The 27,854-nt window shown below is 71.4% G+C and overlaps 4 protein-coding genes across 4 annotated transcripts; 3 read left to right on the top strand and 1 right to left on the bottom strand.

Annotated features, from left to right (window-relative positions):
* The first annotated feature begins 1,020 nt into the window (after positions 1-1,020).
* On the top strand, positions 1,021-3,108 carry TMEM109 (transmembrane protein 109). Its single transcript, XM_076343714.1, is given in 5 exon segments — positions 1,021-1,082; positions 2,062-2,151; positions 2,153-2,300; positions 2,465-2,567; positions 2,717-3,108. Coding segments are annotated over 4 exon segments (684 nt in total). The 5' UTR covers positions 1,021-1,082; positions 2,062-2,089; the 3' UTR covers positions 3,088-3,108.
* A 1,702-nt stretch (positions 3,109-4,810) lies between these two features.
* On the top strand, positions 4,811-12,205 carry TMEM132A (transmembrane protein 132A). The gene is given in 14 exon segments (XM_076343488.1): positions 4,811-4,834; positions 5,229-5,344; positions 5,346-5,452; positions 6,613-6,827; positions 6,902-7,186; positions 7,284-7,666; positions 7,765-7,914; positions 8,304-8,362; positions 8,365-8,495; positions 8,580-8,723; positions 8,805-9,007; positions 9,591-9,867; positions 10,141-10,332; positions 10,458-12,205. Coding segments are annotated over 14 exon segments (3,414 nt in total). The 3' UTR covers positions 11,586-12,205.
* Positions 12,206-13,038: 833 nt separating this feature from the next.
* SLC15A3 (solute carrier family 15 member 3) lies at positions 13,039-15,913 on the bottom strand. The gene is made up of 8 exons (XM_076343487.1): positions 15,377-15,913; positions 14,677-14,966; positions 14,420-14,579; positions 14,224-14,319; positions 13,925-14,093; positions 13,687-13,845; positions 13,426-13,584; positions 13,039-13,281 (listed from the first exon to the last, which is right to left on the bottom strand). The coding sequence occupies exons 1-8, from the start codon at positions 15,911-15,913 to the stop codon at positions 13,112-13,114; spliced, it is 1,740 nt and encodes a 579-aa protein (XP_076199602.1). The 3' UTR covers positions 13,039-13,111.
* Positions 15,914-17,889: 1,976 nt separating this feature from the next.
* Positions 17,890-23,401, top strand: CD6 (CD6 molecule). Its single transcript, XM_076343681.1, has 13 exons — positions 17,890-17,944; positions 19,378-19,455; positions 20,234-20,305; positions 20,476-20,784; positions 20,900-21,199; positions 21,359-21,427; positions 21,560-21,700; positions 21,863-21,991; positions 22,084-22,185; positions 22,280-22,360; positions 22,483-22,656; positions 22,988-23,138; positions 23,290-23,401. Exons 1-13 carry the CDS (start codon positions 17,890-17,892, stop codon positions 23,366-23,368), a joined length of 1,740 nt encoding a protein of 579 aa, XP_076199796.1. The 3' UTR covers positions 23,369-23,401.
* The last annotated feature ends 4,453 nt before the right edge of the window (positions 23,402-27,854 follow it).

Here is a 27,854-nt window from a genome sequence, read left to right as displayed (position 1 = left end):
CCTCCCCCCCCCCCCCCCGACCCCGGGCTATCAGGGAAGAGCATCGCTGACCAGTCCCTCGGGGAAATCCCCTCTCGGGGCGCCAGCACCCTCCCGGGGGGACGCGGCTCCCCCCAGACCGGCCACAGCGGTCAAGTTTGGCGTCTACCCCGGGGTCCCCCTCCTCCCCATCGCCGCTTCTCCTCCGAACCTTTTCTTCCGGCCCTAGTCCTGCGCCGCCGCTGCCGCGAAACCCACCTGCGCCCAAAACAACTCGCGCCCCCTCCGGCTCCTGACAGGGGCCAAGCCGCCCCCCCCCCCCCCCCCCCTTCCCGGTGCTTCCCCCGGGAGAACCGGCACAATCCCCCCCCTCTCCGCCCCCGCCGCTACCTTTGATGTCGATGAGCTGCTCCTCGGAGAGGGGCTGGTTGTTGACGGGGTCGGTGCCGTTCTCCGCGATGTACTTCTCGATCAGCCGCCGCTCGTAGACGTGGTTGGAGACCGGGGAGACGCAGGGGTGCTCGGGAACCTCGTTGGAAACTGGGAGGGGAGCGGGGGGGTTACGGCACCGCCGAGGGCCCGGCGGGCCCCGCCAGGGGCCTCCCCGCCAGGGGCCCCACAGCCCGGTAACCACCGCCCCCTCCCGCCGCCGCCGCGGGGCCTCCTCGGCGGCCGCCCGGCCTCCGCACTCACTGGAGCAGATGAGGGCCATGGCGGCGGGGGCGGAGGCGTTCCGGCCGTAGGCCGCTCCGGTTCCGGTGGCGGCTCCGGTTCTGGTTCTGGTTCCGGTTCACGGGCGGCGCGCGCGGCCGCCGCGACCCTCCCAACGGCTCACGCGGGCGCCGCCGCCGCCGGAAACGGAAGCGCTCCCGGCATGCACCGCGCCGCCGCCACCGCCCCCCCCCCCCCCGGGGAACGGCGCTTCCCGGCATGCCCCGCGCGCCGCCACGGGGCCGCTCCCCCCCCTCGTGTCCGTCCGTGTCCCCCCCCCCCCGCCGGGAGGGGGCCCGTTGCCATAGAGACCGGGTCCCGGCATGCAACGGGCGCGCGGCGGCTCCGGACTACAGTTCCCGTCGTGCCCCGCGGCGGCGGGCGGGCGGCAGGTCTGTCCGCGCGCTCCGGCCCGCCCGGCTCCGCAGCGCCCCCGCGCGGCGGCGGTGAGCCGCTGCCCCGCCGAGGGGGGGCCGGGGTGTGGGGGGGTGTGTGTGGATGGGGCGGGGGGGACCCGGGTGGGAGGGGGGGGTACCCCGGGGTGAGGCGGCGTGGGGGGGCCCGGGGGACCCGGTGAGGGGGATAGGTGGGGTGGTGGGCCCGGGTTTGGGGGGGGACGCGGGGGGGAATAGACGGGGTGGGTGTCCCGGGGGGGGTTGGGGGGGTCCCGGGGGGATTGGGGGGGTCCTGGGGGACGGGGTGGGGGACGAGGGGGGAGGGGGGTCATGGGGACTGGGGGTGGTTCTCTGGGGGGGGAAGGGGTACACCCCCCCGGGGGTCCCCAGAGAGACGGGGTGCTCGGGGGGGGGGCGGGAATGGGGCACACAGGGACCGGAGAGGGACAGGGCGCCCAGTGACCTGGGTGGGGGGCGGGATGGGGCACAAGGGGGAGCCGGGAGGAGTGGGGTGCCCGGGGGGGGGGTCTCCTGGGGGGGACAGCGATGGCTGCGCCCCATCCCGGAGCACCCCGCTCTCTCCTCCGGGACAGGGGGTGCCGGGGACCACCCCCCCAGCCGTGCCCGTGCCCTTGGGCAGGGCAGGCGCCCGCGTCCCGCTGACGCCCGTCCTAAAGATAGCCGGGGGCGGCCGGGCAGCGCCGGGCCAGCTCAGCCCCGGGGGGGGGACGACACGGCTGGGCCCCACTGCGGGGCCGTGCCCTCCCATCCCGCTCGGGGGTCCCCAAAGGCCAGCGGGGGGGACCCCGCTGCCTCCGTCCTCGGCCGTCCCCCAGAGACGGTTCTGGGCCGGCATCGGCGCTGCCGCTTACGGGTGGCGGAGGTGGCCCCGGCATGGAGGGGGGAAGGCGTCAGCGGCTCGGGGGGGGCGGTGGGGTCCCGCACCGCTCCCACCCGGCTCTCCCTCTCCCCACAGAGACCCCGGGCCGGAGGCAGGACCCAAGATGGGGAGTGACGCGAGGTGCCAGACCCTCCTGGCCGTGCTGCTGTGGGCCCCCTTCTCGGGAGGCGGCGGGGCACCGGGCGGAGGACGGCCAGGACGGCTTTCGGGGCCGCGCCGCCGCCGCCGATGACCTGCTGTCGCGGCTGGGCCGAGCCGCCTGGGAAGCCCTGGAGAGCTGGGTGGGACCCCAGGCCCTGCGGCTGGTGGCGGAGGTGAGGTCCCGGCCCCGCGGAGCACGAGGGAGCCATCCCCGGTGCCCCCTCCTGCCCCGCAGGGCAGGGACGCGGGGGACTGCCTCCCACCCACTCGTCGCCAACCCCACGGCTGCCCCCGGCACCGTTCCCCCCCGGCCCCCCAGCCCCGTTTCTCCCCGCAGAGCCTCGCCACCACCCTCTGGATCGTGTCCTCAGGGATCTCGGTGGCCCTGACCACGCTCTGCAAGATCCTGGGGGTTCTCCTGGCCGTCTCCGGCATCAGCGGTGAGCGGGGCGGGGGCCGGGGAGCGGCAGCCCCTGGGGTGGGGGTGAGGGGGAGAGCAACCCGGCTTGCGGGACGGGTTTGACGCCCAAGCCCCGGCGCGCGCCGCTGCCGTGGCCGTGCCGCCGGTGACACCCGCCTCCCTCCCCAGGGGACCGGCTGGTGCACGCGGCGGCGCTGGGCCCCGGCGAGGTGCAGCGGGTGCTGCTGTGGGGGCTGGCCGCCCTGGTGGGTTCCTGGCTGCTGTCGCGGCTGCGGGGGCTGCTGCTGCCCGCGCTCCGCTGGGTGAAGCTCTGCTGTTTCCTGGGTGCCTTCCTCCACGTCGCGGCCTCCCGGGAGAGCCCCACGGTGCAGGCGGGGATGCTGCTGGGGCTGTGGGTGCTCTACGCCCTGCTGGGGCACCTGGTGGGGTCCCCCGGCCCCAGCACCCAGCTGGATGCCACCGTGCGCAGTCTGGAGTGGAAGGTGGAGGAGCTGTGGCGGCGGCAGAAGTGGGGGGGCCCCCGTAACCGGGAGGAGTGAGCCCTCCCCCGCCCCCCCCCCCCCCCCCGGGGGACAGCCCGCCCCCCTGCACCGTCCCCAGCGCACCCCATCGGCTTGGCTCCGTCCCCCCGAGCGTGCGTCCTCCCTGCTGAGCCCCCGCGCCCCTTCCTCTGCCCCCCCCACCGCTGCCCCGGTTCTCCCGGGGGACCCTGCTCCCGTTAGCCCCCCACCCTGGGGTGGATGCCAGCCCGGGACCCCCCCCCCCCCGCCCCCCCGTCCTGCTGGGGGCACAGAGGAAGGGTCCCCCTCTCAGTGCAGCACCCCCAAAGCTGGGGCCCCGCTCCCCGTGCACACGCCACAGTGCCTTCATGCGAGCCAAGAGTGCCTTCCCCCCGGGGAGGGGGGTGGGGGGTCCTCCTACGGCCCTGGCAGCCCCCTGCACCCCCCCAGCCCCAAATCCAGGCCTGGCATGGAGGGGAGGAGAGTGTCCTACTCCCTGCTTGCCCGGCCTGGTGGCTGTTGTGCCCGTCCAGCCAGCTCCGGCAGCAGCTCGGCACGCAGAAGGGAACCCGTTCCCCACCCCGGGCATCTCCCCAGCCCAAAACGGGGGCTCCGCTTACGCGGGGGGGACACACGCAGCCCCCCTCGGGGCCGGCGGCCGGGCCCCACGCTGTCAGTCCTTGGGTTTTAAGCTGCTTTTTAAACTGTTTTGATACGGGGTTCTGAATAAACACGGTTTCATCCCGGCCCGGCTCGGCTGCTCTCCCCGCGGGGAAGGGGCACGGGGAGCAGCGGGCAGGCTTGCCCGCTCCGAGCTGGGAGCGTGGGGGCTCCCCTCGGGGGGCTGCCCGGCCCCCCCCACGCCCCACTCGGGGTGGACAGGCACGGGGCGGGGGGGGGAGCAGGCGCGGGTGGCTCGTTTCTGGGGCGCAGGGAGGGTGCCGCACACTCGCCCTGCGCGTCCCTCTCCCTCTGCTGAGAGGAGGAGGAGGAGGATGAGGAGCGGGGTGTGGGGGGGTGTTCATCCGTGCCAGGATCCGGCCCCTTCTCCGTGTCCCCATCGCCCTCCAGCCGTCCCCCGCTGCCCTGTGGCCGGCTACTGTGCCTCCCTCCCGCTGGCTCCGTGCCCCCCGGCCACGTCTGCCCTCCCGTCCCTCCCGCGTCCCCAGTCCCTCCCAGTGCCCCCCAGTCGCCTTGATTGGGGTGGGACGGGGAAGGATGGGCACCAGCTCCCTGCCCGGGGGGGGGGGGGGGGTGGGTGTCTCTCCACATGGCCCGTTGTCCCCGATGCTGTGCCCTGCAGTGGGGCTGGGGACGGGGAGCGGGGCTGGGGAGCGGGGCTGGGTTTGGGGAGCGGGATGAAGCTGGGGAGCGGGATGGGGATGGGGAGCAGGATGGGGATGGGGAGCCAGGGATGGGTTTGGGGAGCAGGATGGGGAGCAGGGCTGGGTTTGGGGAGCGGGATGGGGCTGGGGAGTGGGGCTGGGGAGCGGGGCTGGGTTTGGGGAGCAGGATGGGGAGGGGGATGGGGAGCAGGGCTGAATTTGGGGAGCAGGGATGGGGATGGGGAGCCGGGGATGGGTTTGGGGAGTGGGATGAAGCTGGGGAGCCGGATGGGGAGCAGGGCTGGGTTTGGGGAGCAGGATGGGTTTGGGGAGCGGAATGGGGCTGGGGAGTGGGGCTGGGGAGCGGGGCTGGGTTTGGGGAGCAGGATGGGGATGGGGAGTGGGATGGGGAGCAGGGCTGAATTTGGGGAGCAGGGATGGGGATGGGGAGCCGGGGATGGGTTTGGGGAGTGGGATGGGGAGCAGGGCTGGGGCTGGGGAGTGGGGCTGGGGAGCGGGGCTGGGTTTGGGGAGCGGGATGGGGAGCAGGGCTGGGGCTGGGGAGCGGGGCTGGGGAGCGGGGCTGGGTTTGGGGAGCGGGATGGGGAGCAGGGCTGGGGCTGGGGAGCGGGGCTGGGGAGCGGGGCTGGGTTTGGGGAGCGGGATGGGGAGCAGGGCTGGGGCTGGGGAGCGGGGCTGGGGAGCGGGGCTGGGTTTGGGGAGCGGGCTGGGACTGGGGAAGGGGGTCGGGGCTGGGGAGCGGGCTGGGGCTGGAGCGGTGCTCGGCGCCGCGCAGCCCGGGGGCTGGGGCTGGGTTTGGGGAGCGGGGCGGGAGCGGTGCCCGGCGCTGCGCAGGGCGGGCAGGGCCGGTGTTTAGGACCCGGCGGGACGAGGCGGCGCCGGTGCCGGTCCCGCCCCGGCCCCATTGTCTGGGCGCGGAGGCGGAGGGACGGGAGCGGCGGCGCCGCTCGCACGGACGCGCCGCGGAGCCCGCCCGGCCATGGCCCCCGCACCGGCCCCGGCACCGGCCCCGGGGACCCGGCTGGCGCTGCTGGCCGCCGCCCTGCTCTGCGCCTCAGGTGAGTGCGGCCGCACCGGCACCGGCACCGGCACCGGCACCGGCACCGGCACCGGCGCGGGCAGCGCCGGCAGCCCCGAGCCGGGGTCCGCACTCGATCGCGGGGGATCCCCGCCGTCCCGCGTGGATCCGCTCCCGCCGGGGTCCCGCGATCCGGGGCGACCTGCCTGGCCGCGTTCGGGATCGCCGGGATCCGCACCCCCTCCCCCCCCCCCCGCCCCGATCCCCCCCGATCCCCCCCGATCCCGAGGGGATCCGCTCCCCCGCGCACGCAGGACCTCCTCCCAGCCGGAGAGGAGCCGCTCCTCCTCCACCGCATGGGATCCCCCGCCATCCGGACGGGATCCCCCAAGGAACGTGGGATCCGCTGTGATCTCGGGGGGGGGGGGGGGGATGGAATCTCCCACCCCCATCCACACGGGATCCCAGCAGTCCGACGGGATCCGTTTCCCCCGGCTCACGGGAACCCGTGATCTGCCTCGGTCCTCCTCCCCCCCCCCCCCCCCCGCCGCTCACCGGATCCCCCGCGATCTGCCCGGGGAGCTGTCCCCTCCCATACCCGCGGGGAGCTGTGGATCGGGTGGGATCTGTCCCCGGGCCCGTGGGTAAGCCCTGCCCGGGCGTCCCGGGGGGGATCTGTTCCGTGCGCACGGGGATCTCCTGTGATCTGGATGCCGTGATCCTGGATCCCACCTTGCCGGGACACGGGGGGAGCGGGTCCCCACGCCACTGGCAGAGCGGGGCAGCCTGACGAGCGCCGCTTCGTTAGCGGGGAGCAGCCAGGCCTGGGGGAACCGTGCTGGCCCCCATGCTGGCCCCCCGACGCTGACCCTGGCGCTAGCGGGGTGCCACGCCACCCTCCAGCACCCGCTCCCGACGGGGGGGGGACGGGACACAGGGGGCTGCGATGGTGCAGCATCACACGAGGGACAACCCCCGGGGGCGTGGGGTGACCCTGTCCCCGAGGGGGCTGGGATGGCCGGGGGGGGGGGCGGGGGGGCTGTGCGGTGCCACGGCAGTGCCAAAGCCGGCTTGCTTCTCGTGGCACCAAGCTGCAGCCTCAGACACGGAGGTGGGCACGGAGACCCCCGCCTGCCACCCCGGGGCAGCCCTTTCCCTCCGTGGCCCCCAAGGCCGGTGACACAGCCCCTGTCCTCACAGCGAGGGGTGACGGGGACCCCCCCGACCCCGTGTACCTGCCGGCTGACCTGGAGGTGCTCGGCGTGCCCGAGTACTACCAGCTGCAGCGGGCAGACCAGGACCTGCCCGCCAACGCCTCCCTGCACGCCCGCACCGAGACCTTCCTGCTGCTGCGGCACGGCACCGCCGCGCAGCCCCTCGTCCAGGCCACCTACCCGCCCTTCAGCACCCGGCAGGTAAAATGGCCTCCGCCGCCCCCGCCGCCCTGGGGCAGCCCAGGCCCCCCGCCACCATCCCGGTCTCTTTGCAGGAGGTGCCCATGGAGAGCCCCCCGGGGAGGGACGGCTCGGCAGCCTGGGCCATCCGCGCCGTCTCCCTCGAGAGCGCCGTGTCCCCGGCCGAGCCCTTCGCCCGCGTCCTCTTCCACCTGCAGGGTCCCGACTGGTTGCCTGGGCAATGGGACCACCCCGGGGAGCGGGACCACCCCGGGGAGCGGAACCACCCCGGGGAGCGGGATCACCCGGGGGAGCTGCCCTGCGTCGCCCTCCATGCGCACCACCGGGGCCGGGTGGCCCGCGGGACATGCCGCCTGCAGGTCAGTGCCACCCACCGGGACTGGAGCACCCCCCGGGGTGGGGGGGCCACCCGGCTCGGCCCCCCCCCGTGAGCTGGGGCTCCACTCTCCCCCCCAGGCACCCCTGGGCGTCTGCGTGGTGGAGCTGGAGATCCCCCCACGCTGGTTCTCCCCGGCATCCCCCGCCCCACGCAGCCGCCGCCGGGCGACCGAGCACCCCGGGCGCCCCGAGCCCCCCGAGCCGGCTGAGCTGCACTACGGCGTGGTGGGGCCGGGGGAGTGCGGCCGTGCCGGGGGGCGGGAGCGGGGCCGCGTCGGGGAGGCACCGTGGTACTTGGGAGCGCTGGAGCTGCGGGCGGCCGAGCCGGCGCGGCGGCAGGAGGTACGGCTGGACGACAAGGTGCTGCTGCGGGTGCCCGACGCCACGCTGCGCCCGGGGCAGCGCTTCACCGCCACTCTCGCCCTGCGGCACAACTTCACCGCCGACCAGCTGACGCTCCGGTGAGACCCCCCCCCCTGCCCTGGGTGGGTGGGGGACCCCCGCGGAAGGTGGCGGGTGCCTGGAGGGGGGACATTTTGTGACGGGGGTCTGCCGGCAGGATCAAGGCAAAGAAGGGGCTGCAGGTGGTGGCCGCCCACCCCGGGTCCCCCACCGCCTGGACCGCCCAGCTGGAGCGCACCCGGGGCCCCAAACACTCGACGGCCGTGGTGACCTGCCGGCGGAGCGGGGACGCCCGCGGCAGCTGGAGGTAGGGAGCGGTGCAGCTGCCCTGGTCCCTGGGGACCCCCGGTACGGGAGGGAGCTTCTGCATGGGGGCCCAGTGCAGCCCAGTAGTGCCCGGTCAGAGCAAAGGGGACCTGTGCGTGACGCTGCCCCCGTCCCAGTATCACCCGGTTGGAGCAGGGGGACCCGTGTTTTGCACCGCTCCCATCCCAGCACGGCCCAGGGGGACCCGTGCGTTGCACCACTCCCATCCCAGTATGGCCCAGTTTGGAGCAGGGGCACCTGTGCGTTGCGCCGCTCCCATCCCAGTATGACCCAGGGGGACCCGTGCGTTGCACTGCTCCCATCCCAGTATGGCCCAGTGGGGGGGGCTGGGGGGCACGGGGCAGCCCCGACCCCCGTGCGGTGGCGCAGGGCGGCCGATTCCGCCGCGTTCCTGCACCTGGACCTGGCGGTGGAGAACGGGACGGGGGGCTGGCGCCGGCGCGGCCCCTCACCTGGCAGGTGGAGTACCCCGGCCAGGACCCCGAGGCCCAGAAGGACAAACTGGTGTGGGAGATCCAGGTGTCGGAGCGGGACGTCCGCGCCCTCGTCCCCCTGGTGCAGGTGGGTGCCCCCCATCCCGGCCACCCCCCCCCCCCCCCCCCCGGCCCCGCAGGGCCACGTGCTCAGCCCCGCTCTGCCCCGCAGGAGCTGGAGATCTTGAACACGGCCCCGCTGACAGGGGTCCCCCGCGCCGTGCCGGTGAAGCTGGTGGCGGTGGAGGCGGGGGGCGGCGTGGCCGAGCTCACCGAGCCGCCAGGCTGCGAGTCGGCTGACAAGCAGGTGCTGCAGGTGAGCAGGGCTCCCGGCGTCCCCTGCACCCTGCCCGGGGGCTGCCCGTTCCCCCTGCTCCTCTGCATGCCCCTCACCCAGGTCTCGGATGCCTGCGACGCGGTGTTCGTGGGGGGCAAGGAGAGCCGGGGTGCCCGGGGAGCGCGGGTGGACTTCTGGTCCCGGCGTTTGCACGCCTCACTGCGCTTCACCGTCTGGGCACCGCTGCTGCCCCTGCGCGTCCAGCTGGGCGACACCGCGCTGGAGCAAGTGCGGGGCTGGCGCCTGCCCGGCGGCCCCGAGAGGTGAGCCCCGGCGGCGGGTGAGGAGGGAGCCGGGAGCGGGTGCTGAGCCCCACCGTGCTCGTGACAGGTGCCCCTGCCCCGCTGAGCCCCATGGCACCCATGAGATGCACCCCTGCCCTGCTGAGCCCCACGGCACTCGTGACACACGTCCCTGCCCCACTGAGCCCCATGGTGCTGTGCACCCCTGCCCCGCTGAGCCCCACGGCACTCGTGACACACATCCCTGCCCCACTGAGCCCCATGGTGCTGTGCACCCCTGCCCTGCTGAGCCCCACGGCACTCGTGACACACGTCTCTGCCCCACTGAGCCCCATGGTGCTGTGCACCCCTGCCCCGCTGAGCCCCACGGCACTCGTGACACACGTCCCTGCCCCACTGAGCCCCATGGTGCTGTGCACCCCTGCCCTGCTGAGCCCCCACGCACTCGTGACACACGTCCCTGCCCCACTGAGCCCCATGGTGCTGTGCACCCCTGCCCTGCTGAGCCCCCACGCACTCGTGACACGTCCCCCCGTGGCACACACCACAGCAGCCCCACTGAGCCCCGCAGGGCTGGTGACACCGGTGTCCCTGCCACCCCCAGCGCCCCGGCAGAGGCGGAGGAGCCCGGGGAGGAGGCTGAGCGGCGGGCGCGGGGCTGCCGGCCCCAGTACCAGCGGACGGCGGTGAGGGTCCTGGCACACTTTGTGGCCCACCCGCTCGACGGCGGCCGTCACCTCGCCTACCTGCCCGGCCCCGAGTGGCTCCTGGATGTCACCCACCTGGTGGCCGGCCGGACCCGGGTGCAGGACCCCCGCGTGGCCTCTCTGGAGGGGGGCACCGTGGTGGTCGGCCGGGAGCCTGGGGTCACCTCCGTGGAGGTAGGCTTGGGGGCTCATCTTTTGGGGGGGGGGGATGCAAGGGGGTCCTGGGGGGGTGCGGGGGCTGGAGAGATGGAAATAGGAGGCTGGAGAGGGTCCTGGGGGCAGAGGGAGGGAAATGGGGGGCTGGAGGGGGTCCTGGGGGGAGCTGAGGGATGCAGGGGCTGGAGAGAGGGAAAAGGGGGGCTGGGGGACCAGGACAGGGCGGGTAGAGGATGGAGGCACGGAGGCCGTGAAGTGTGGGGGCTCACAAGGTCTCCCCGGTGCCCCCAGGTCCGCTCCCCGCTCTCGGACTCCATCCTGGGGGAGCAGATGCTGGTGGTGTCGGAGGAGAAGGTGACGGTGACAGAGCTGCGCTCCCAAGTGGTGTCGGGGCTGTCCCTGACGCTGCGGGCAGAGCCGGGCCACCCCGGCGTGGTCACCGCCACCGCCCAGGGGACGGCCACCCTGCGCGCCCCCAAGCAGGTGAGGGGGTGTGTGTGTGTGGGGGGGGCTGATCCTGGATGCTCGGGGCAGGTGGTGCCGGGGTGCCCGGTGTCGTGTGTGTGTCCCCCCCGCCCCGGTGCCATCCCGCTCGGCATCCCTGGCAGGAGGCGACGCTGTCCGTCTGGCTGTCCTTCTCCGACCGCACGCTGGCCCCGCTGGAGCTGTACGGCTGGCAGGACGCGTCGTTGACCGTGACCTCGCTGGACCCCGCCGTGGCCACCGTGGGGGGCTCGCCCGGTGTCCCCGCCGCCCGCCCGTGGGTGGTGGCGGAGGGGCCGGGGCGGGGGGCTCTGCTGCAGCTCAGCCTGCACCCCCCAGACGCCTGCCGCCGGGGCCGGCACCGGGTGGCCGCGCTGGCCGCCGGCACCGCCTGGCTTGAGGTGGGGGCTGGCCGGCGTGCCCCCACCCCTGGCAGCCCCCGGCCCCGCGGCGGCCGTCCCCGGCCCAGCTCGCCCTTCCCACGGGCCGAGGGGGCCATGTCAGGGGAGGCGGTGACGGTGGCCAGCGAGCCACGGCGGAGGGACCCCGCCGGCGTAGGACCTGCCTCCACCAAGCTCCAGGGGCTGGGGACTTCCTCCTCCTCCTCCGAGGAGGAGGATGGCTATGGCCACAACCGCGCCGGCGGGGAGGAAGAGGAGGAGGATGAGATGGTGAAGGCTCCCGAGCGGGTGACCGACCTGGAGATCGGCATGTACGTCCTGCTGGGCGTCTTCTGCCTGGCCATCTTCATCTTCCTTGTCAACTGCATCTTCTTTGTCCTGCGGTACCAGCAGAAGGAGCTGCCGGACGCCGGCGCGGCCCCCTCGGCCCCCCAGCCCCACAACTGGGTCTGGCTGGGCACCGACCAGGAGGAGCTGAGCCGGCAGCTGGACCGCCGGCAGCCCGAGCCCCCGGCCCCCGAGGCGGGCACTAAGGCCGGGCGTTGCTGCTGCGGGGTGCCCCCGGGCACCGCACCGGGCTCCGAAGCGGGGGGTCCTCCCGGCACCCCCATGCCCGGGGCTCCCCTGCCCCGCAAGGAGGGGGGTACGCCGGGGGGCGGCCGGAGGAAGCGGGTGGAATTCGTCACCTTCGCGCCCCCCCGGGTCCCCGAGGAGCCCCCCCAGCCCGCCCCCAACGTCCAGTCCATCCTGGTGGCCAGCGAGGATGACATCCGCTGGGTGTGCGAGGACATGGGGCTGCGGGACCCCGAGGAGCTCAGGAGCTACATGGAGAGGATCCGGGGCAGCTCCTGACCCCGGGGGGCGGCCCCCGCTCCCCCCCCAGCCCCGGGCAAACCAGTAAGGGACCAACCTCCTCCCCGCGCCGCCCCAGGGGGGGACATGTCCCCCCTTCCCCTGCCTGCAGCGGGCTGTGCCGCTCCTGGGGACCGCTGCCTGTCCCTCCTGGTGGCCTGAGCCCTGCCCCAGCGGGGCCACCCAAGGGACCAGCCCCAGATGCCCACCGTGGGGGGGAGGGTCTCCACCCAGCTCAGAGCATCCCCCTCCTCGGGGTCCGCGGCAGCCCCCCCCCCCCCCCCCCCCGCTTCGGTGGCAATGGGGAGGAAGCCGGGGTGCCCTTACTGCTTTGGGTCTCATTGCGACATTGTGTTCATAGTGATGATGATGATGATGATGATGAGTCCTGTGGTCTGATCCCCGGGGAGGGTCCCGTGCCCCCCGCCCCACCCGTGCCGCAGGGAGGAGGGGGGGGGGGGGCGCGCGCCCTCCCCACCTTCACCCCGGCCACGCATCCATTTTGTATGACTGGCATTTTCTACCTGTAACGCCCCGAGAAGGGGCTGCCGCGAGGGGCTGTTATTTATGGAAGATTTTTAATTCTGACGTTGTTACAAAAATAAAATATTTAAAAAAAACCTGGGCAGCCCCCCCACCCCCCTGGCATCTGCTCCCGCCGCCGGGTACCGGCAGGTCGCATCCTGCCACCGTCGGGCAGGGGCGGCAGGGATGGGGGGGGGAAGGATCTGGTGGTGGGGGCACCGCCGCGGTGCTGCCAGCAGGGACCGGCTCTGCCAGGCACAGCCAAGCCCGCCAGGCTCCTGGGGACGGGCAGATGCCCTTGACATTGATTCCACGTGGGGACGAACGTGGGAGCTGGTCACGGGAAGGGCTTGGGGGCCGGTCCTGGCCCTGGCCCTGGCCCAACCGGGTGACCTTGGAGGAAGGAGGTCCCTCACTCCCTTGTCCTGCCATGGGGAAGGGGCTGCCGCCTTCCTCCTCCTTGGCCCGTCCAGCCCCAACACCCAGGACCAGGGAGCAGCCCGTCCCTGCCCGGTCCCGAGTGTCCCCCCCCCGCAATGGCTGGTCCCTGATCCCCCCCAAACCCCAGCAAAGTGTCTCTCCTGCAATAGCAGCCACAGGCAACGGGCCAGCAGGTCCCTTTATTCAGGGATGCCATGGGGATTTCCACCCCTTCCAGTCCCCCCCCCTACCCCCCCCCCCCCCCAATCTGTCCCGGTGATCCCGAGACACCCCCAAATCGCCTTGGGTGATAGCAGGAGACACCCCGCCTCCCGTCACCCTGCTCCCGGCAGTCTCCCCACACTGGGCTGGCACCCACCCAACCTTCCCCCTCCCTCTGCCCCACACCGGGGCTCGAGCCGTCCCCGCAGCTCCCCGAAAACCCGGGGGACCACAGAGATGGGGTGACCGCTCTGGCTGCCCCGGGGTCCTGTCCCCCCTCTGCCCTGCTGGCACTGGGACCGGCATCCCCGTCCCCAGGGAAGCGGGGTGAGGTCCCGTCACCTCCCCGCGGCACCGCGTCAGCTCTCATCCAGCCCCGTGCAGAGGTGGTGGTGGTGGTGGGGGGCAGCCGGCCGCGGCGGTCGGCTCTGGTAGCGCCTGGAGATCCAGGCGAAGAGCAGGCAGGTGACCGACTGGATCCCCGCCAGCAGGAAGAAGTAGTTATCCATGCAGCAGCTGTTGATGCTCCCTGCCAGCGGGAGGGTGGTCAGAGCCGGGGGTGGGGGGGGGGGGGTGGCCCTCAGGACACCCCCGTGTCCCGCATCCCATCCCCGCTGGCCACAAAGGCACCCCAAGCAGGAGGTGACACCCGTGTCCCCATGCCAGCGCTCACCGTAGCCCTCTGGGCAGCGCATCCACCCGCGGGCGGGCAGCGAGAGGAGGGTCAGCAGCCCCGACCCCAGCAGCGAGCCCACCCCGGAGATGAAGAAGAAGAGACCCATGATGGCTCCTTTCATGGACTTGGGGGCCTCGGCGTAGGCGAACTCCAGGCCTGCAGGAAAGCGGAGAGAACACGGGGAAAGGCTTGAACCCTTCGGGGTTCCTCCGACTGCGGTGGATGCCCCGGGGCCGGGGAGAGGTGGGCACCGCTCACCGGGGATGCTGGCAAAGAGCTCGCTGACGCCGATGAGCAGGTACTGGGGGACCTGCCACCAGATGGGCAGCGCGGCAGCCAGGTAGCGGTCCTTGCCGATGAGCTGTGGCACCGTCTGGTTGCGGCGCACGTACTGCAGCCGCTCCCGCTCCAGGACGCCTGCGGGATGCGGGCAGGGGGCTGAGCGCCCACCGAGCCCCTGCCTGTGCCGGCATCCCACCCCAGCCCGGGGTCCTACCTGCCGCGAGGATGGAGGCGAGGATGAAGAACATGCCCAGGGCCATCCGCTTGAGCGCTGAGGGCAGCAGCCTCCGCCTGGCTAGGAAGGGGTCGATGACGTGGTCCTTGAGGGGCACCAAGGCCAGCAAGACCACCACGTTGGCCAGGAGCAGCCAGGCATCCGGGAACTGCGGGGCAGAGGCAGGTCAAGCCCCAGCCCTCGCCCGCGGCGGGGAGCTCAGCATCTCATGGGATGCCCCAGCTCCCGCCCCAGCCCTCACCCATCAGGTCCACGGAGCTGCCGGCCCTGTCCCTCACCGTGTAGCCCTGGAGGGTGCTGGCGCGGTCCTGACCGCGCTGGAAGATGCTGGGGATGTAGAGGTGCAGACCTTGCAGGTAATACGTCGACTGCATCTGAAAGGCAGCGGGACAGTGGCTCCACGGGCTCAGCTCCCGGACGGACCTGCCACCACCGATGGTCCCGGCTTGGTGCGGAGCCCACCCCGCGCCTCACCTGGAAGTAGACCATCCAGTAAGGGATGAAGGTCAGCATCACGGGCAGGATCCGGGCCAGCACCTGGAAGTTGGCAAGGTCCTCCTCGAGCGAAGGGGCTCCCGGCTGGGCTCCGCCGCTGGGGAGAGGATCCCCGGCCTCCCACCGGCGAGCGCTCAGCCTGGGGAGAGGGACAGCGTGGGAAAGGCCAGGGCTGGGAGGGTTCAGCCCCCCACAGACATTCCCCCCACCCCCCACCCCCCCTCACCCCTTCTCACCTGGCCCCGGTGCCCCCCAGCCAGGCGCAGCCGCAGCTCTGCAGGGCCAGCTTGATCATGGCAGAGACCTGGCTGCCCGTGGGGGGCTTGGTGATGAAGGTGGGGGTGGCCAGGAGGAAGATGAGGAGAGCCAAGGCCAGACAGGCGACGGGGATGAGGTAGCCGGCCAGAAAGCTGATGTTCTGCTGGACAAAGGCCACCACCAGCAGGGAGAAGACGGCCCCGATGTTGATGCTCCAGTAGAACCAGTTGAAGAAGCGCCGCGTGGCGTCACCGCCCTGGTCCCTCACCTGCCAGCGTGGAGGGACGGGCCCCGGGGCCGGCTCTGAGCCTCGGCAGCGCCGAACCTCAGCCCTGAATGCGGGGCTTCTGCTTCATCCCCTGTCCCACCGCCCTCCCACGTCCCCCCATGCCCCATCCCACAACCCTCCCACGCCCCATCCCATCCCTCACCTCCCGGCTTCCCTCCCTCCTTCCCCCAGCAAGGATGTCCCCAGGGTCTCGAAGGGTTTGGGGGTGATCTATGGGGTGCAACCACATCTCCTCCGCCCCACGGGAGACCCTACCCACCTTGGCTCGGCAGAAGGGGAAGGGAGACCCACCGGTCCACGGCAGCCCGGCGCGGAGCGAATACCCAGCCGGGAGGAGGTGGTTGGGAAGGGGGCAGAGGGAGAAGGATGCCGCCGGCCGCCGCGCTCACCTGGTCGGCGCCGAAGGAGGTGAGGTTGGCTCTGACGGAGCTGACGCCCAGCGCCAAGAGCAGGAGGCCGCTGTAGATGGTGGGGGCACAGTACTGCTGGGGGGGCTGCCCCCGGCACGTCCCGCCGCGCCGCCAAGAGCAGTTTTGGATGGTGTCGGCGGGCAGCTGCCCGCACACCGAGAGGCGCCCGTCCAGCCACGTGGCGACGGGCAGCAGGCACGCCGCCAGCAGGTACAGCAAGAAGCTGAGGGCCACGGTGCCGTAGCGGCCCAGGTAGACGTCGGCCAGCCAGCCGCCGAGGGGCGAGAGCAGGTAGGAAGCCCCCAGGAAGAACAGGCAAGCGCGGGACGCCTGGGTGCCCCCCCAGCCGAAGGGGCCGCTGGTGAGGTAGAGCACCAGGTTGGCCGTGATGCCGAAGAAAGCCGCTCGCTCCAGACCCTCCACCGCCAGCACGGCCGCGCACGCCGCCCTGCACCCCTTGAGGGGTGTCCCCCTCAGCAAGGGGCTCCGCTCCCCGTCATCCCCCGTCCCGGCCATGCCGTGCCCCGGAGCACTGGGGCTCTCGGCGTTGGCTCCGCTGCCCTTCACCACCTGCGCAGCCGGGAGCCCCCGTCCCGCCACGGCCCCTTCTCCGTCCCCCTTGGCCCCTCTCCAGGCTTTCCCCCTCGCCGGGTGGGGTGTCCTCCGCTCCTGTCCCTCCCCGGCTCCCAGTTCCCTATTCCTGTTGAACAGACACATCATATGACGGCTCGGAAGCGAAAATCCCCATCAGCCAGCGTGACTTCTCCTTCCTGGGGGCTTTCCCCGTGCCTCCCCACCTCGGGCGGGGGCTTTGCTCGCCCTCCTTCCCCCCCCCCCCCCCAGCCCCCCGAGCTTTTCTGGGTCCTGGGTACACAAACCCCTTGCTGAGGTTGGGGTCTCCCCCTGTTACGGGGGTTTCTGAGCCCCGTGCTGGGGGGATCCCGTGCGCGGGGGGGATGTCGTGCACCCACCAGCACGCACCTGGAGCCTCCCAGGGCCAGCGCAAAGCCAGGTTGAGCCGAATTCAGGGCTGCCACGCCAGCTCCCCCCCCCCGCCCCCAGCATGCACACCCACCCCCGCGCCCCCAAAATCCCTGACCCACGAGTGCACGGGGCTTTATTTTGCAGCCTGATTTCCTAAGGAAATGGGGCCGGGGGGGCTGTGTGTGCCTGTTTGCTTCTCGCGCTCTGGTATTTTCCACCTGACTCGGCAGCGAGACAGACAACGCAAAGCTTTTAAGTTTCCGTAAGTTTAAAAAAAAAATAAAAATAAATTAGTAGCTGAGAAAGGCAGGAAGCTCAGGCGTGAGACACAACGGGCAGGCACCTTCCCAGCCCTCCAAACCCCCAAACTCCCACCCAGACCACAGGAGTTTCCACCCCCTTACAGCATCCTCCAGCTCCTCCGTGCCCTTGCACCCCCTCCTGCCCAAACAAGCCCCTCCGGGCTCCCCCGGGGCAGGGGAAGAGCCCAAAGACAGCGCTCCCCAGCCCGCAGCCGTGGACTCCCGGCATCCTCATGGACTCCCGGCATCGCCGTGGTCCCCCCCCGGGCCATCAGGCGGCCCCACCTGGCAGGGGATGGGGGGACGGGGGTGTTTGATGAGCTCTGTGATGACCAGCAGCTGGGCAAAGGCAAAGGGAAGAGCCTTGAATCCCTGTTTTCGGCCGAGGCGGGGGGAACCCAGCAGAGCCCGGCTTGTTCGTAACGTCTACCTACCTGCCGCCGACCTCCCTCCTTGCGGGGGCTCGGCAGGCAGAGAGGCAGGGGAGGTGGGTGGGTGGCACATCTTCGGGGTCACCATAGGTTGTCCCCTGCGGGTCTCTGGTGCCATGGGATGGAGCAGGGTGTGAAGGACCCTTCAGCAGGCAGCACCGAAAGGCGCCGGCCATGTCATGCCCGCCCGTGGCCTCGCAAGCATCCTCCTGCCCACCTCAGCCCTAGAAAATGGGGGAGAAAGAGGGAGCCCCACGCTCTGCTCCATCACCCCAGGGAGGTCCCAGAGCTTGGGGGAGCCCGAGTCCCGTTGTGTCACCGGTGATGCTGTCCCAAGCCCGTGACATGGTGGCACACCAGGAGCTGCAAATCGTGGCTCCTGCGAGATCCGCGTCCCCCCGGGGGGGGGGGCTGAGCGTGACCTGGGGTGGGACTGCCAGGTCCCCGTGGCTCCCGTGACCCCGAGGGATGCCCGCAGGCATGTGGCGGGGTCCCCGAGCGGAGCCCACCTCCCCCCGACCCCCCGCTTTCCCCCCCGCCAGCGTGCGAGGATAGAGCCACCCCATCGCGCTCCTCCGCCCCACGGCGCTGAGCTGGCTTCCTGCAGCCCTCGACCACAAGCCGGGAGCAGAGAGCGCGCTGAGCGGCAGGCAGCGCGCGGGGCCGCGTCCAAACCATGTCCCCGAGCCGCTGAGAGAGGCGGCGGGAGGACGGGACCACCCGACCCCCCGGGCTCCCCAACCGCCATGGGGCTGCCCCACCGCCGCTGAGCAGAATGGAGGGGCTCTGCCTGCTCTTGGCGGCTCTCTCCGCCGCGGCGCCCGGACAAGGTACGTCAGCGTCCCCACCCTCTCCCTTCCCGTCCCCCTCCGCGTGCTGGGACCCCGGGGTGGTGATGGCTCTGCTGATTTTGGAGCCGGGTACCCGCCGCCTCCCCGGGCTGGGTCCTGCTGGGGCAGGGGGGTGCTGGTGCGTGCACACGGATGTTACCGGCGGTGGTTCGGCTCTGAGCGGGGTTGCTCTGCAGGCAGCTCTGCAAAATCGGGCTCTTCTCCTCCCCGAGGCGCTCGGCACGGCCCGTCCGACCTGCGCCCCTCCTCAACGCGCCTTTTGCTGCCTGGTGGGAGCAAGGGAAGGGGGTCCCTGCTTGGGGGCTGGGGACTCCGGGGACCCTAAAAAGACCCTCTGGGCCGTCCTGCCCGCCAGCTCCCACCCTCGGCCCCGTGGGGACAGGGCGATGCTCTCCTGGTTTTGGCAGGCGCAGGCCAAAACCCATCCCGTCCGCTCCTGTCACCGGCGTCACCCCGGCACGGTTTTTGGGGATGATGCCACCTGCTCCCCCTAGCCCGGCAGGGTTTAGGGTGGTTTCGCACCCGAAATGGCCGCCAGAAGCAGCCTCGACACCTCTGATCAATCGGGGAACGGTTGCCGTCGCCCTCGTTTCCGCTAACGGCTCCTTCCCGCACCTTCGCCGACGCGCTGCCGGCTGCCTGCGCCCTGCCTCCGGGCTCGAGGCACGGTGCTGCCCGACACCGGGACCCCGCGGGGGCGGCTCTTCCCCAACACGTCCCCCTCTCCTGCGCTCATCCCTTACCTTTTCCTTTAACATTTTTAACGCTAAGCCAGAGCCCACCGGCTAAAGGTGGTGGTTTCCCGTGGAGCCCACCGGCTCCCCAGGACGCCCACCCGATGCACCCCCCCAGCCCCCCCCCCCGCGCCCCCCAAATAGCTATAGATGCCTCTCGCAGCGATCGATGAGCAAAGGTGGGAGCGGGCTCTACCAGCACGGCGGGCTGACGGCGCGGTTGCAAAAAAGTGCCCTTTTTTTGGTCGGAAATGATTATTGCAATAATTGCATTATCGCGCCCCGCGCAGTCGGGGTACAGAGAAAGCCGCAATTTCGGCGGCGATGACGGCGAACGCACCTCGCCTCGCCCGTGGGGGCGAATCCTTCACCCCGGAGGAGCCAAATGGTGAATTTTTCCGTCGATAACCGCGGGAGCCCGGCGAGCGGCTCGGCTGCAGCGGGCTGCTGATGCGTGTTGAGGCAAAAGGACGGGAGAGAGGGGACAGGGAGGATGGGATCGAGCCCCCGCGCCCGAAATGATGCCGTGCCCTTGGGGTGCCCGGGGAGAGGGAAAAACCTAAAATGAGACCACGTTGGCAGCAGCATCCACTCACCCGCGGCACCGACCCGCAGGGGGCCGTGCTGGGGGTGCGGGCAGGCGGGTACAGGCAGCGGGCAGACCCTCTCTGTCAGCAGGGGCGGCGAGCCGGGAGGCGGCAGCGGCGACAGCAGCCCGGGCGCGTGACGGCACCCCACGCTTCGGCTTTCCCACCGGTGAGTCGTGTCCTAATATCGCCATATTTAGGGCCGGATTCTGCCTCTCCCGTCCTGCGAGCAGACCCCACGCCAGGATTTGGCCCCGGGGCATGTTCCGCCCCTCGGAGGGCTGATGTGAGGACACGGGGATTGACTTTTAGGGGTGCGAGAGAGCCGTGTCCGCGTGGCCAGGGCTCGAGGGGGCTCCGCACGGCGCCATCCATTTTGCGGCAGCCCGGGGATGCCATTTTGGCCATCCTTACCTGGATCAGCATCACTTTTCTGGGGGCCAGGGTGCACATTCCTGCACCCTCTCCTTCTGCTCATCACCCTCCCCGTCTGCCACCCACCCTCCCCACGGCTGTGTGCCGGGGTCCAGCAGAGCCACATCCCTCCAGTTTGCCATCTGTGAGCCGCCGAGCGCCCAGCAGCCGGCACGGGAGCGGTGAGGCGTCCGCTTCGCCTCCGGCGCTGGCAGCAGCCGGCCCGTCTGCTCCTCGCCGCATCCCCGCGCCTTGCCAGGAGAGCCGGGGCTGAGCCAAAAAAGGGGGTGGGGGGGGGTGGGTTTGGCCCCCCGATACCCACTGACCTCACTCCTGCTTTCGCCTCGACGGCTGCCAGCTCTCAGCGGGGCTCTGGGTGTGCATCTGTCCGGCGGCACATCCGTCTGTCCCGCAGCCATCAGCCCCATCCTCCTGCCGTGCTCAGAGGGGCCGTCCAGCCCCGGGCAGGGGGACGGGGGGGGGGGTCCCGGCAGGCTCAGCCCCTCACGCCCTCTGCCCCTTCCTCCTTGCAGCCCCGGCGGAGCGGACGGGACCTCCCAGCACCCTGGCGGGCAGCGTGGCTGGAAACGCCTCAGTGGCACCAGGTGGGCGTGGGAGGGCCAGGGACCCCCTCGCACCCGCATTTCGGCGGGGAGGGGGGAGCCTGGGGGCAGAGCGGCATCCCATCCCGCTGCTGCTGCCACGTGGAGCCGGCGGTGGCATGGAGGGACAGCGCCAGGGCCACCCCTACCCCCTTCCCCTCCGTCTCGCCCAGGTCCCCGTGCGCTGCGGCTGGCCGGCGGCCAGAGCCGGTGCGAAGGCCGGGTGGAGGTGGAGCAGGCGGGTGCCTGGGGCACGGTGTGCGACGACGCCTGGGACCTGGCCGACGCCGACGTCGTGTGCCGGCAACTGCGGTGCGGCCGGGCCGTGCGCGTCCACGGCGGTGCCGCCTTCGGCCGGGGCAGCGGACCCATCCTCCGGGATGAGGTGGGCTGCGAGGGGCACGAGGAGCATCTCTGGGACTGCCCGGCCGCGCCGGAGCATGACTGCAGCCACAAGGAAGACGCCGGCGTGGTGTGCTCGGGTGGGTCTGGCGTGTGCCGGGTCCAGCAGACGTCAAGCAGGGTTTGGGCTCCGGTGGGCAGAGGTATCTGGCAGGGTGCAGGCAGCGCATCCCCAGCTCCGCTCTCTGCCCGCAGAACACCAGGAGTGGCGGCTCTCCGGGGGCCGGGACGGCTGCGCCGGCCGGGTCGAGGTCTTCTTCCGCGGCACGTGGAGCACGGTGTGCGACAGCACGTGGTACAAGCTGGAGGCGAGCGTGCTGTGCCGCACGCTGGGCTGCGGGGAGCCCCTCCGGCAGCTCTCCTTCGGCCACACGCTGCCCGGCAGGATGCTCTACCAGTGCGAGAGCCAGCAGCCGTCGCTGGCCCACTGCCGGTGGACCTACAATAAATCGGCTCCCTGCCACCAGTCCCGGGCGGCCGGCGTGGTCTGCAACGGTACGGGACCCCACCCGCCTGGCCCCGCGGGTGTCGGGGGGGGGGGGGGGGCTGGCCGCCTGCTTGCGGCCGTGGGGGGGGTGTGGGGTGTGTGTGTCCCCTGCAGATGAGCTGCAACCTGGCTTCTTCTGCCCCCCGTCCCTCTCCCGCTCCTGCCAGGCTCCCAGGGCTTGCAGACGCCGACCCCGATGACCGTGGTGACGCTGAGCAATGTCACGCTCCTGAGCGGTGAGTGTCCTGCAGAGCTTCAGCCATGACCTGGGTCTGGGAGTGCTGCAAGGGAGCACCCAACTCGCCCCCCCCCTTACCTGGAGAGAGGACGTCCCAGGTGTCACGAGCTGTGTCCGTTCTCTGTCTCAGCTGAGGAGGGCTCCCCGGCTGCGGGGGCACGGTCCCCTCTGCACATGCCCCTCTTCGTCCTCTGCCTGGTCCTGGCAGCACTGCTCCTGCTCACTGTGCTGGCCTTCACCGCCACCCTGCTGAGGGTGAGGAAGATGAGCGGTAAGGAGCCCCCGTGGGGGCATGGCAGGCTCTGGCCATGGAGGGGGTGACACTGCCAGCCCAGCCAGGGCCACCCCACTTCCTGGGCTCAGCTCAGCCACGGGAGCGGGGCCGGCTGCGCCATGGAGCGGCTGAGCGGGTGCACCCCTCTCGTCCCCGCAGCCCACGCCGTGTCCTCCCTCGGGCTAGCCGGGCCGGTCCTGATGACTCACAGCGCCCAGAACCCCAGCGTGCCCTCCGAGACCTCCAACGACTACAGGGACATGCCCCCCAGCCTTCCCAAAGGACCAGGTAGGTCTGGCAGGTCACTGGCCTGCCCCGGGGGCTGTGGGGCAGGAGGTCCCGGCTGGCGATGGCTGCCCCGTCCCCGTCTCGTCCCCCAGTCCCACCGGTCACAGCCCTTCCCACTGCCAAGGACTCCGACTCCGACTACGAACACTACGACTTCAGCAGCAAGCCGCCTGTGGCCCTCTCCACCTTCTACAGTGAGCATCCCACCCGGCCCCGGGACCCCCGCCGTCCTGCCCCGGGGTGCCCTGGGGTGCCCCCTCTGATGCCCCCTCCTTGCCCTCTCCGCAGACTCGCTGCGCCGGCAGCCCGGGGAGCAGCTGCTCCCGCTGATGCCCAGCCGGGATGGGATGGAGCCAGTCCCTGCGGAGGGTATGACACGAGGGGTGCCTGTCCCTCTGTCCTGCAGCACTGGCCGTCCGCCCGTCCTGCCCGTGGGTGGGTGAGGGGCCTCCCTGCAGCCCGGGGCTGACGTGAGCCCTGTTGCTCCGCAGTGCCGGCCAGGCTGGGCCCCCCATCCCGCGGCAGGGCGAGCAGCTCCTCCACCTCCTCCTCCTCCTCCTCCACCGAGCCCTATTGCAATGACGGCGCGCCCCCCCCGCACGCCTGGGTCTGCCCGCCGCCCCCCGCCGATGGCACCCACCGGCACGCAGCACCCACCACCCACGGCTACACCGACTACCCCAGCACAGGTGGGCACAGCTGGTGGGCTGTGTGGTCCCAGGGATGGGAGCAGGGATGGGGACAGCCCTGGGGACAGGAGCAGGGATGGGGAGACCCCAGGGATGGGAGCAGGGATGGGGACAGGAGCAGGGATGGGGAGACCCCAGGGATGGGAGCAGGGATGGGGACAGCCCTGGGGACAGGAGCAGGGATGGGGAGACCCCAGGGATGGGAGCAGGGATGGGGACAGCCCTGGGGAGGGGAATGGGGGTGGGAGGACCGCAGGGGACGGGAGCAAGGGTGGAAGGTGCCAGTAAGAGACCCTGTTTCCCCCAGCTCCCCCAGCAATGCCCCGTGTGCCCACCCCAGGCCTCTCCCGCTCCTGGGTACCTGTGTCTCCAGCAGACCCCGATCCCGCCGACAGCTCCAGCACCTCCTCCGAGGAGTGGTACGAGAACGTGCAGGGCGTGGAGCCGCCCGGGGACCCGTCCCCACACCCCGGTGAGGACCCGCGCTGGCAGGGCAGGAGCGGGGCTGCGCGGGCGCAGGGCTCCTCTGTCCCCGCAGCATCCTCCTCCCGCTCCCTGCCCATCTACCTGACGGGCTCTCTCCTTTGCAGGCTGGCCGGCTCCGTCCTGTCCCTCGGGGGGACACGCGCAGGACCCTGACTCCTCTGAGGGCAGCGACTACGATGACATCCAGGGCTCTGCCTACTGAGGCTGCCCGACCGCTACGGACGGAGGGGCATGGCAGGGGGGGACCTGGCGCTGCGTGCAGCCGAGGACTCGCCATCCCACTGCCGACGTCTCCTCTGGACTTCTCCGGCTGTCACCTCCGTGCCGGGGCGCGGGCACCAGTCCCGGCGGCACCCGGGGGATGATCGGCACAGGCGAGCTGTGCCGGCCTGCGTGCTGTGATTAAAAGCTTTTCCCAGCAGGTCGCCGTGTCCCTCGGCCATAGGGGTGGCTGGTCACCGAGCCCTCAGCGAGGCTGGGTTGCCAAATGCTCTCAGGGGGTCCCAGTTGCCCACGGGGCAGCAAGGGATAAGTGACCCAAAGATGTCCCTTCCTGCAGTCCCCTGCCTGGCTGGTTATGGGGAGCAGCATCACCTGCACCGGCCGCAGGACCCGGCTGCCAGCGGAGGTGATGTCCCCTCTCTGCCCGCAGAGCTTCCCCCAAGCTGGGCAGGGCAGGAGCAGCCGGACCCCCCCCCCCGGTCCCCAGCCCACGGCAGCAGGGAGGGGGGAAGGCAGGGCCTGATCCAGCCTCACAGCACTGGAGATCCCCGTGGCTGGGGGTGACGAGGCCAGTCCCCGGGGCTGGCCCTGCAGGGAGACAGGTGGTGGGGACGTGGGGTGGCGGTGTCCCACAGCCGTCCCCGACACCCTGTGGCCACGCAGCAATGGATACAGAGGCCCCCCCCGAGCTTCCCCACATGCCGCTGGGCCATGGTCCTCCCCATCCCGCGGACACGCTGGCCACCGTGCCCGTAAAACCTAGCCGGCGGGCTCGAGGGATGCTGGCAGGGAAGGCGCTGGGGTCCCATCCCAAGCACACCGGACGGTGCTGTATGGTGATGCTGAGGGGTCCCGGACCCTTCTGACCCCAGCCTGGGGCTACGGGGCAGATACCAAGCCGGGAAATGGGACACAGCCAGCTTCCAGCCCTGGGTGGATTCGTCCCCCTTGCCCAGAGCTCAGGGGGTGGGGTACGGCCCCCGAGGGAGGGATAACCCCCCTCCAGCATCCCCCGGGCCGGGGGGAAAGCTGGGGCATCCCACGGTCCGCCCGAGCCCCGGCAGGATGCCTGAGCAAAGCAGCGTCACCCTGTGCCAGGCGCAGTTTGGGGACAGGGACACTGGTGGGCCGGGGGCTGCACCCAGCTGAGCCAAGCACAGCACCCAGCCATCATCCCTGGGGCTGGGACCCCTCCATCTCCCCGCCCCCGGGGGGCTTCCCTGCGCCCCGCATGGCTCTTTCCGCCGGCAAGCCGAACCCCGCAGCGCGTCTCCCACCCCGGCACCCGCCGGCGGGTTTCCATCTCCCCGGGCGCGGCGAGGTGGAGCCTGGGCAGAGGTTGGGGTTCAGACCTGCCCCCGTGGAAAATTTGCCCCCTGCCACATCCTTCAGCTGTTTACCGAGGCGAGAGGCTCCGGCGGCCCCGAACAAAGAGGCCACGCCGCAACAACGGAGGAAGCACCAAAATAGCAACAAAGCCCCAGACAAAGGGGAGAGGAGCGAGGTGAGAGCAAGGAGACGGCTGCTGCGAGCAGAGCGGGGGACAGGAGCGGGCGCGGGGTGGGCACAGGGGGTGCCCCCCGCCACACTCGCGGCTCCCCGTGCCAGGGCGGCGAGGCCGGGGAGAGGATGATGGCACCTTTGCAAGGGCGGCTGTCGGGACTGCTTGGACCGTGGCACGGCCGGGCAGCGACCCGAGGGATGCTGATGCCTGGGGGGTACCGATGCCCGGGGGATGCTGATGCCTGGGGGGTACCGATGCCCCGGGGGGGGGGGGGGGATAACCCAGTCCCCATTGGGGCATGGGGCAAAGGGCCCACGTGTCACCTCCGGCTGCAAGACAGGTACATCGGCGCCAACCGTTTATTCGGGCTGCTGCTGCTCCTGCGTGGGGTGACAGCTGCTGGGAAATGCCACTTCCACCATCATTAGGATAACAGCGGCGTGCTGACAGCCGACAAGCCCATTCCCGCTCACACCAAAGGCAGCTCCTGCCTCTTAAAAGTCTTCTCACGGGCAGGCAGCATGTCAGCACGTCCCAGCGCTCTCTCCCCCCCCCCAAACTCCTCCGGCAAGATATTATAATCATCCTTATCTGTCACAGCGTGCAGACGATGCTGAGCTGACTCGCGTTGCCGGCAGCAAGCAGGGATGCTCTAACCGAGCCACCGCGCAAACCCTGCCCACGGCATCTCTGAGACTCCAGACCCAGCCGCGGCTCGGAGGGGAGGTCTGGACCCCCGGCACCCCACGTCCATGGGGGTCAGGCATCTTCGGATAAGCGGGGGGAGGTGGACCTTCCCTAGAGGCGAAATGTCCCGGGATGCTTGGGGTGAATCACCAACCTCAGGTCGATTTGGGGTGAGGGAGGCTCGGCTCCCCCCCCCCTCCCCCGCAGACCCCCAGGGCTGGTCCCGGTGCAGCCCCAGCTGAGTCCCACGGGAAGGGTTGGCCCAGGAGCAGGTCTGGCTCTTGCACCCCTTCCCCAGTGCGTTGCCAAAGCCGTGCCAGCCCAGAGCCCGTGGGCAGGTGGGGGGCAGCACCAGGATCCCCAGCGCCCCAGGAGACACCCTGGCAGGGCTCGCTCCCGTCACAGCCCCAGCCTGGCCTTGGGGGCCAGCAGGACCCCCGGGATGACCGGGAGGGGATGGGAACGAGTGGGGGCTGCAGGGAACAGCCCACAGCTCTGCACTGCAGGGGGCTCAGCGCTGCCCAGCGCAGGCAGGGGCAGGCAGCGGCCCTGCTCTGCCTGGCCAAGGGGACGTGGAGGCTGCAAGAAGAAGCCAAAGGAGCCGGGAGGGGATTGCCGAGCTGGGTTACCTCCAGGGATGCCGGGGCCTGGCTGGAGATGGCGTGCTCATGCTGCCGGCATCTCCTGGCATCTCCGCCCGACCTCCCTGAGCATCTCTGCCTGGCTCTGCCTGCGCCTGGCAGCCCACGGCCGCCTGCCGCCCACCGCGCCCCAGCGAGCTTCCTCTTGAGTCATGGAAAATCTTCAACCTGGAGAGAGTTTTGGGGCAGGAAACTCGCAGGGGAGCCGAGTCCCCCGCTCCGGGGTTGGGGACCAGAGCATCCCGTGGCTCCGGGCAGCAGCCCAGGGCGGTGACAGCAGGAGGGGACGGGAGTTCTCCTTAACCTCACCGAGCTGCCTGGGAAGCCCAGTCGTCGTCGTCGTCGTCGTCGTCCCCGTCCCCCCCCTGCTCCCCAGGCACCAGCCGGGCGCTCTCCTTTCAGCAGAAATGCCACCGGGTCAATGGAAAACAGCTGCCTTCGTTAGCATGCATGACCTGGATTTGGAGGAATTAATTAGGGCACAATCAATTAACGCCTCTCCCTTCCCCGGTCCATCACCGCCCGTGCCCCATGTGCCCTCGCAGGGGATATATGGTGTCCCTGGGGTGCCAGCAACCGGGAGAAGCAGGGACATGCCCGGATGAAACCTCCCCGGTCCCCATCCCGTGGGGTCATCACGGCGCTTCGGGCGCTGCCGTGGCCCGCGGGGCACGTGGCGGCGCGGCGCGGCGCGGCACGCCATGGCGCGGCGTGCATCAGCAAGGAGCTCCTTTGCAGGAGCCGGCGGCACGGGCAGCGCCCGCCACGACACGTTTCCTGCCCCTGTGCAGCGGTGCCGCTCGCCTCGACCGGTGACCGCAGGCGGTGGTGAGGATGGCGGCGCAGCCGGAGCAGAGCCGGAGCAAGGCGGCAAGGAGGGAGGAGGGAAGCAGCCGCCGGCACGGGGAGGCTATTTTTGGCAGGGACCGGTGTTACGTGAGAGCGGCCTCAGGTCTCCCCACAGCAGCGAGGGTGGGATCCGGCCCTTGTGGGAGCTTGGGCTGTTGGGTTTAGCAGCCGTCGCTGGTTTTCCCCGCTGCAATCCAGCATGCCGGCTCCCGAAACAGCTCACCGGCACCAGGGAGCTGCCGCCGGGGCTGGGATTTCCCCTGGTGAATGCCGCCAGCTCCGACCACCCAGAACGCCCCCCCAACGCCCCCCGGCTCGTGCCCCCCAGCTCTCCTTTGGGTGCCAGCTCCGGGTGCCCGGGGGCTCTCGCTCGGCCACGCTGCCTTCCAGCCACCGGCAGCTTTGTGGGGACCCAAGGGACGGCTGGGGTCCCCCCGACCCCCCTAGCACTGGGTACATTCACCGTCCCCCGGGCTCACACCCTCTGCAGAGATGGGGGGGCTGATGGGGGGACCCTGGGACGGGGTGGGGGCTGAGCCCCCCGGGTTTCTCTCCCCTTTACTCTTGCTCTCGTGCTCGGCAGGACCTGGGGAGGCAGCTGCCAGGTTGAGACTTCAAACGAGCGTAGACGTGACGCAGAAAACCACAGAGGGAGGAAAAACAGCCTGTTCCTGCCCGTCCCCCCTCGCCTGCTTCCCCGGGCCGGGTAGCAGAGGCGGTGGTGCCCCCGGCAGCCTCCCGCTCAGCCGCCAGCGCCAGGGCAGAGGAGGCGGCCGGCCGTGCCG

The sequence above is a fragment of the Aptenodytes patagonicus genome, chromosome 7, assembly GCF_965638725.1.
Source record: "Aptenodytes patagonicus chromosome 7, bAptPat1.pri.cur, whole genome shotgun sequence".
Lineage (NCBI taxonomy): Eukaryota > Metazoa > Chordata > Aves > Sphenisciformes > Spheniscidae > Aptenodytes > Aptenodytes patagonicus.
The sequence above is the reverse complement of the archived record's forward strand: the minus strand, read 5'-3'. Positions and strand labels throughout refer to the sequence as shown.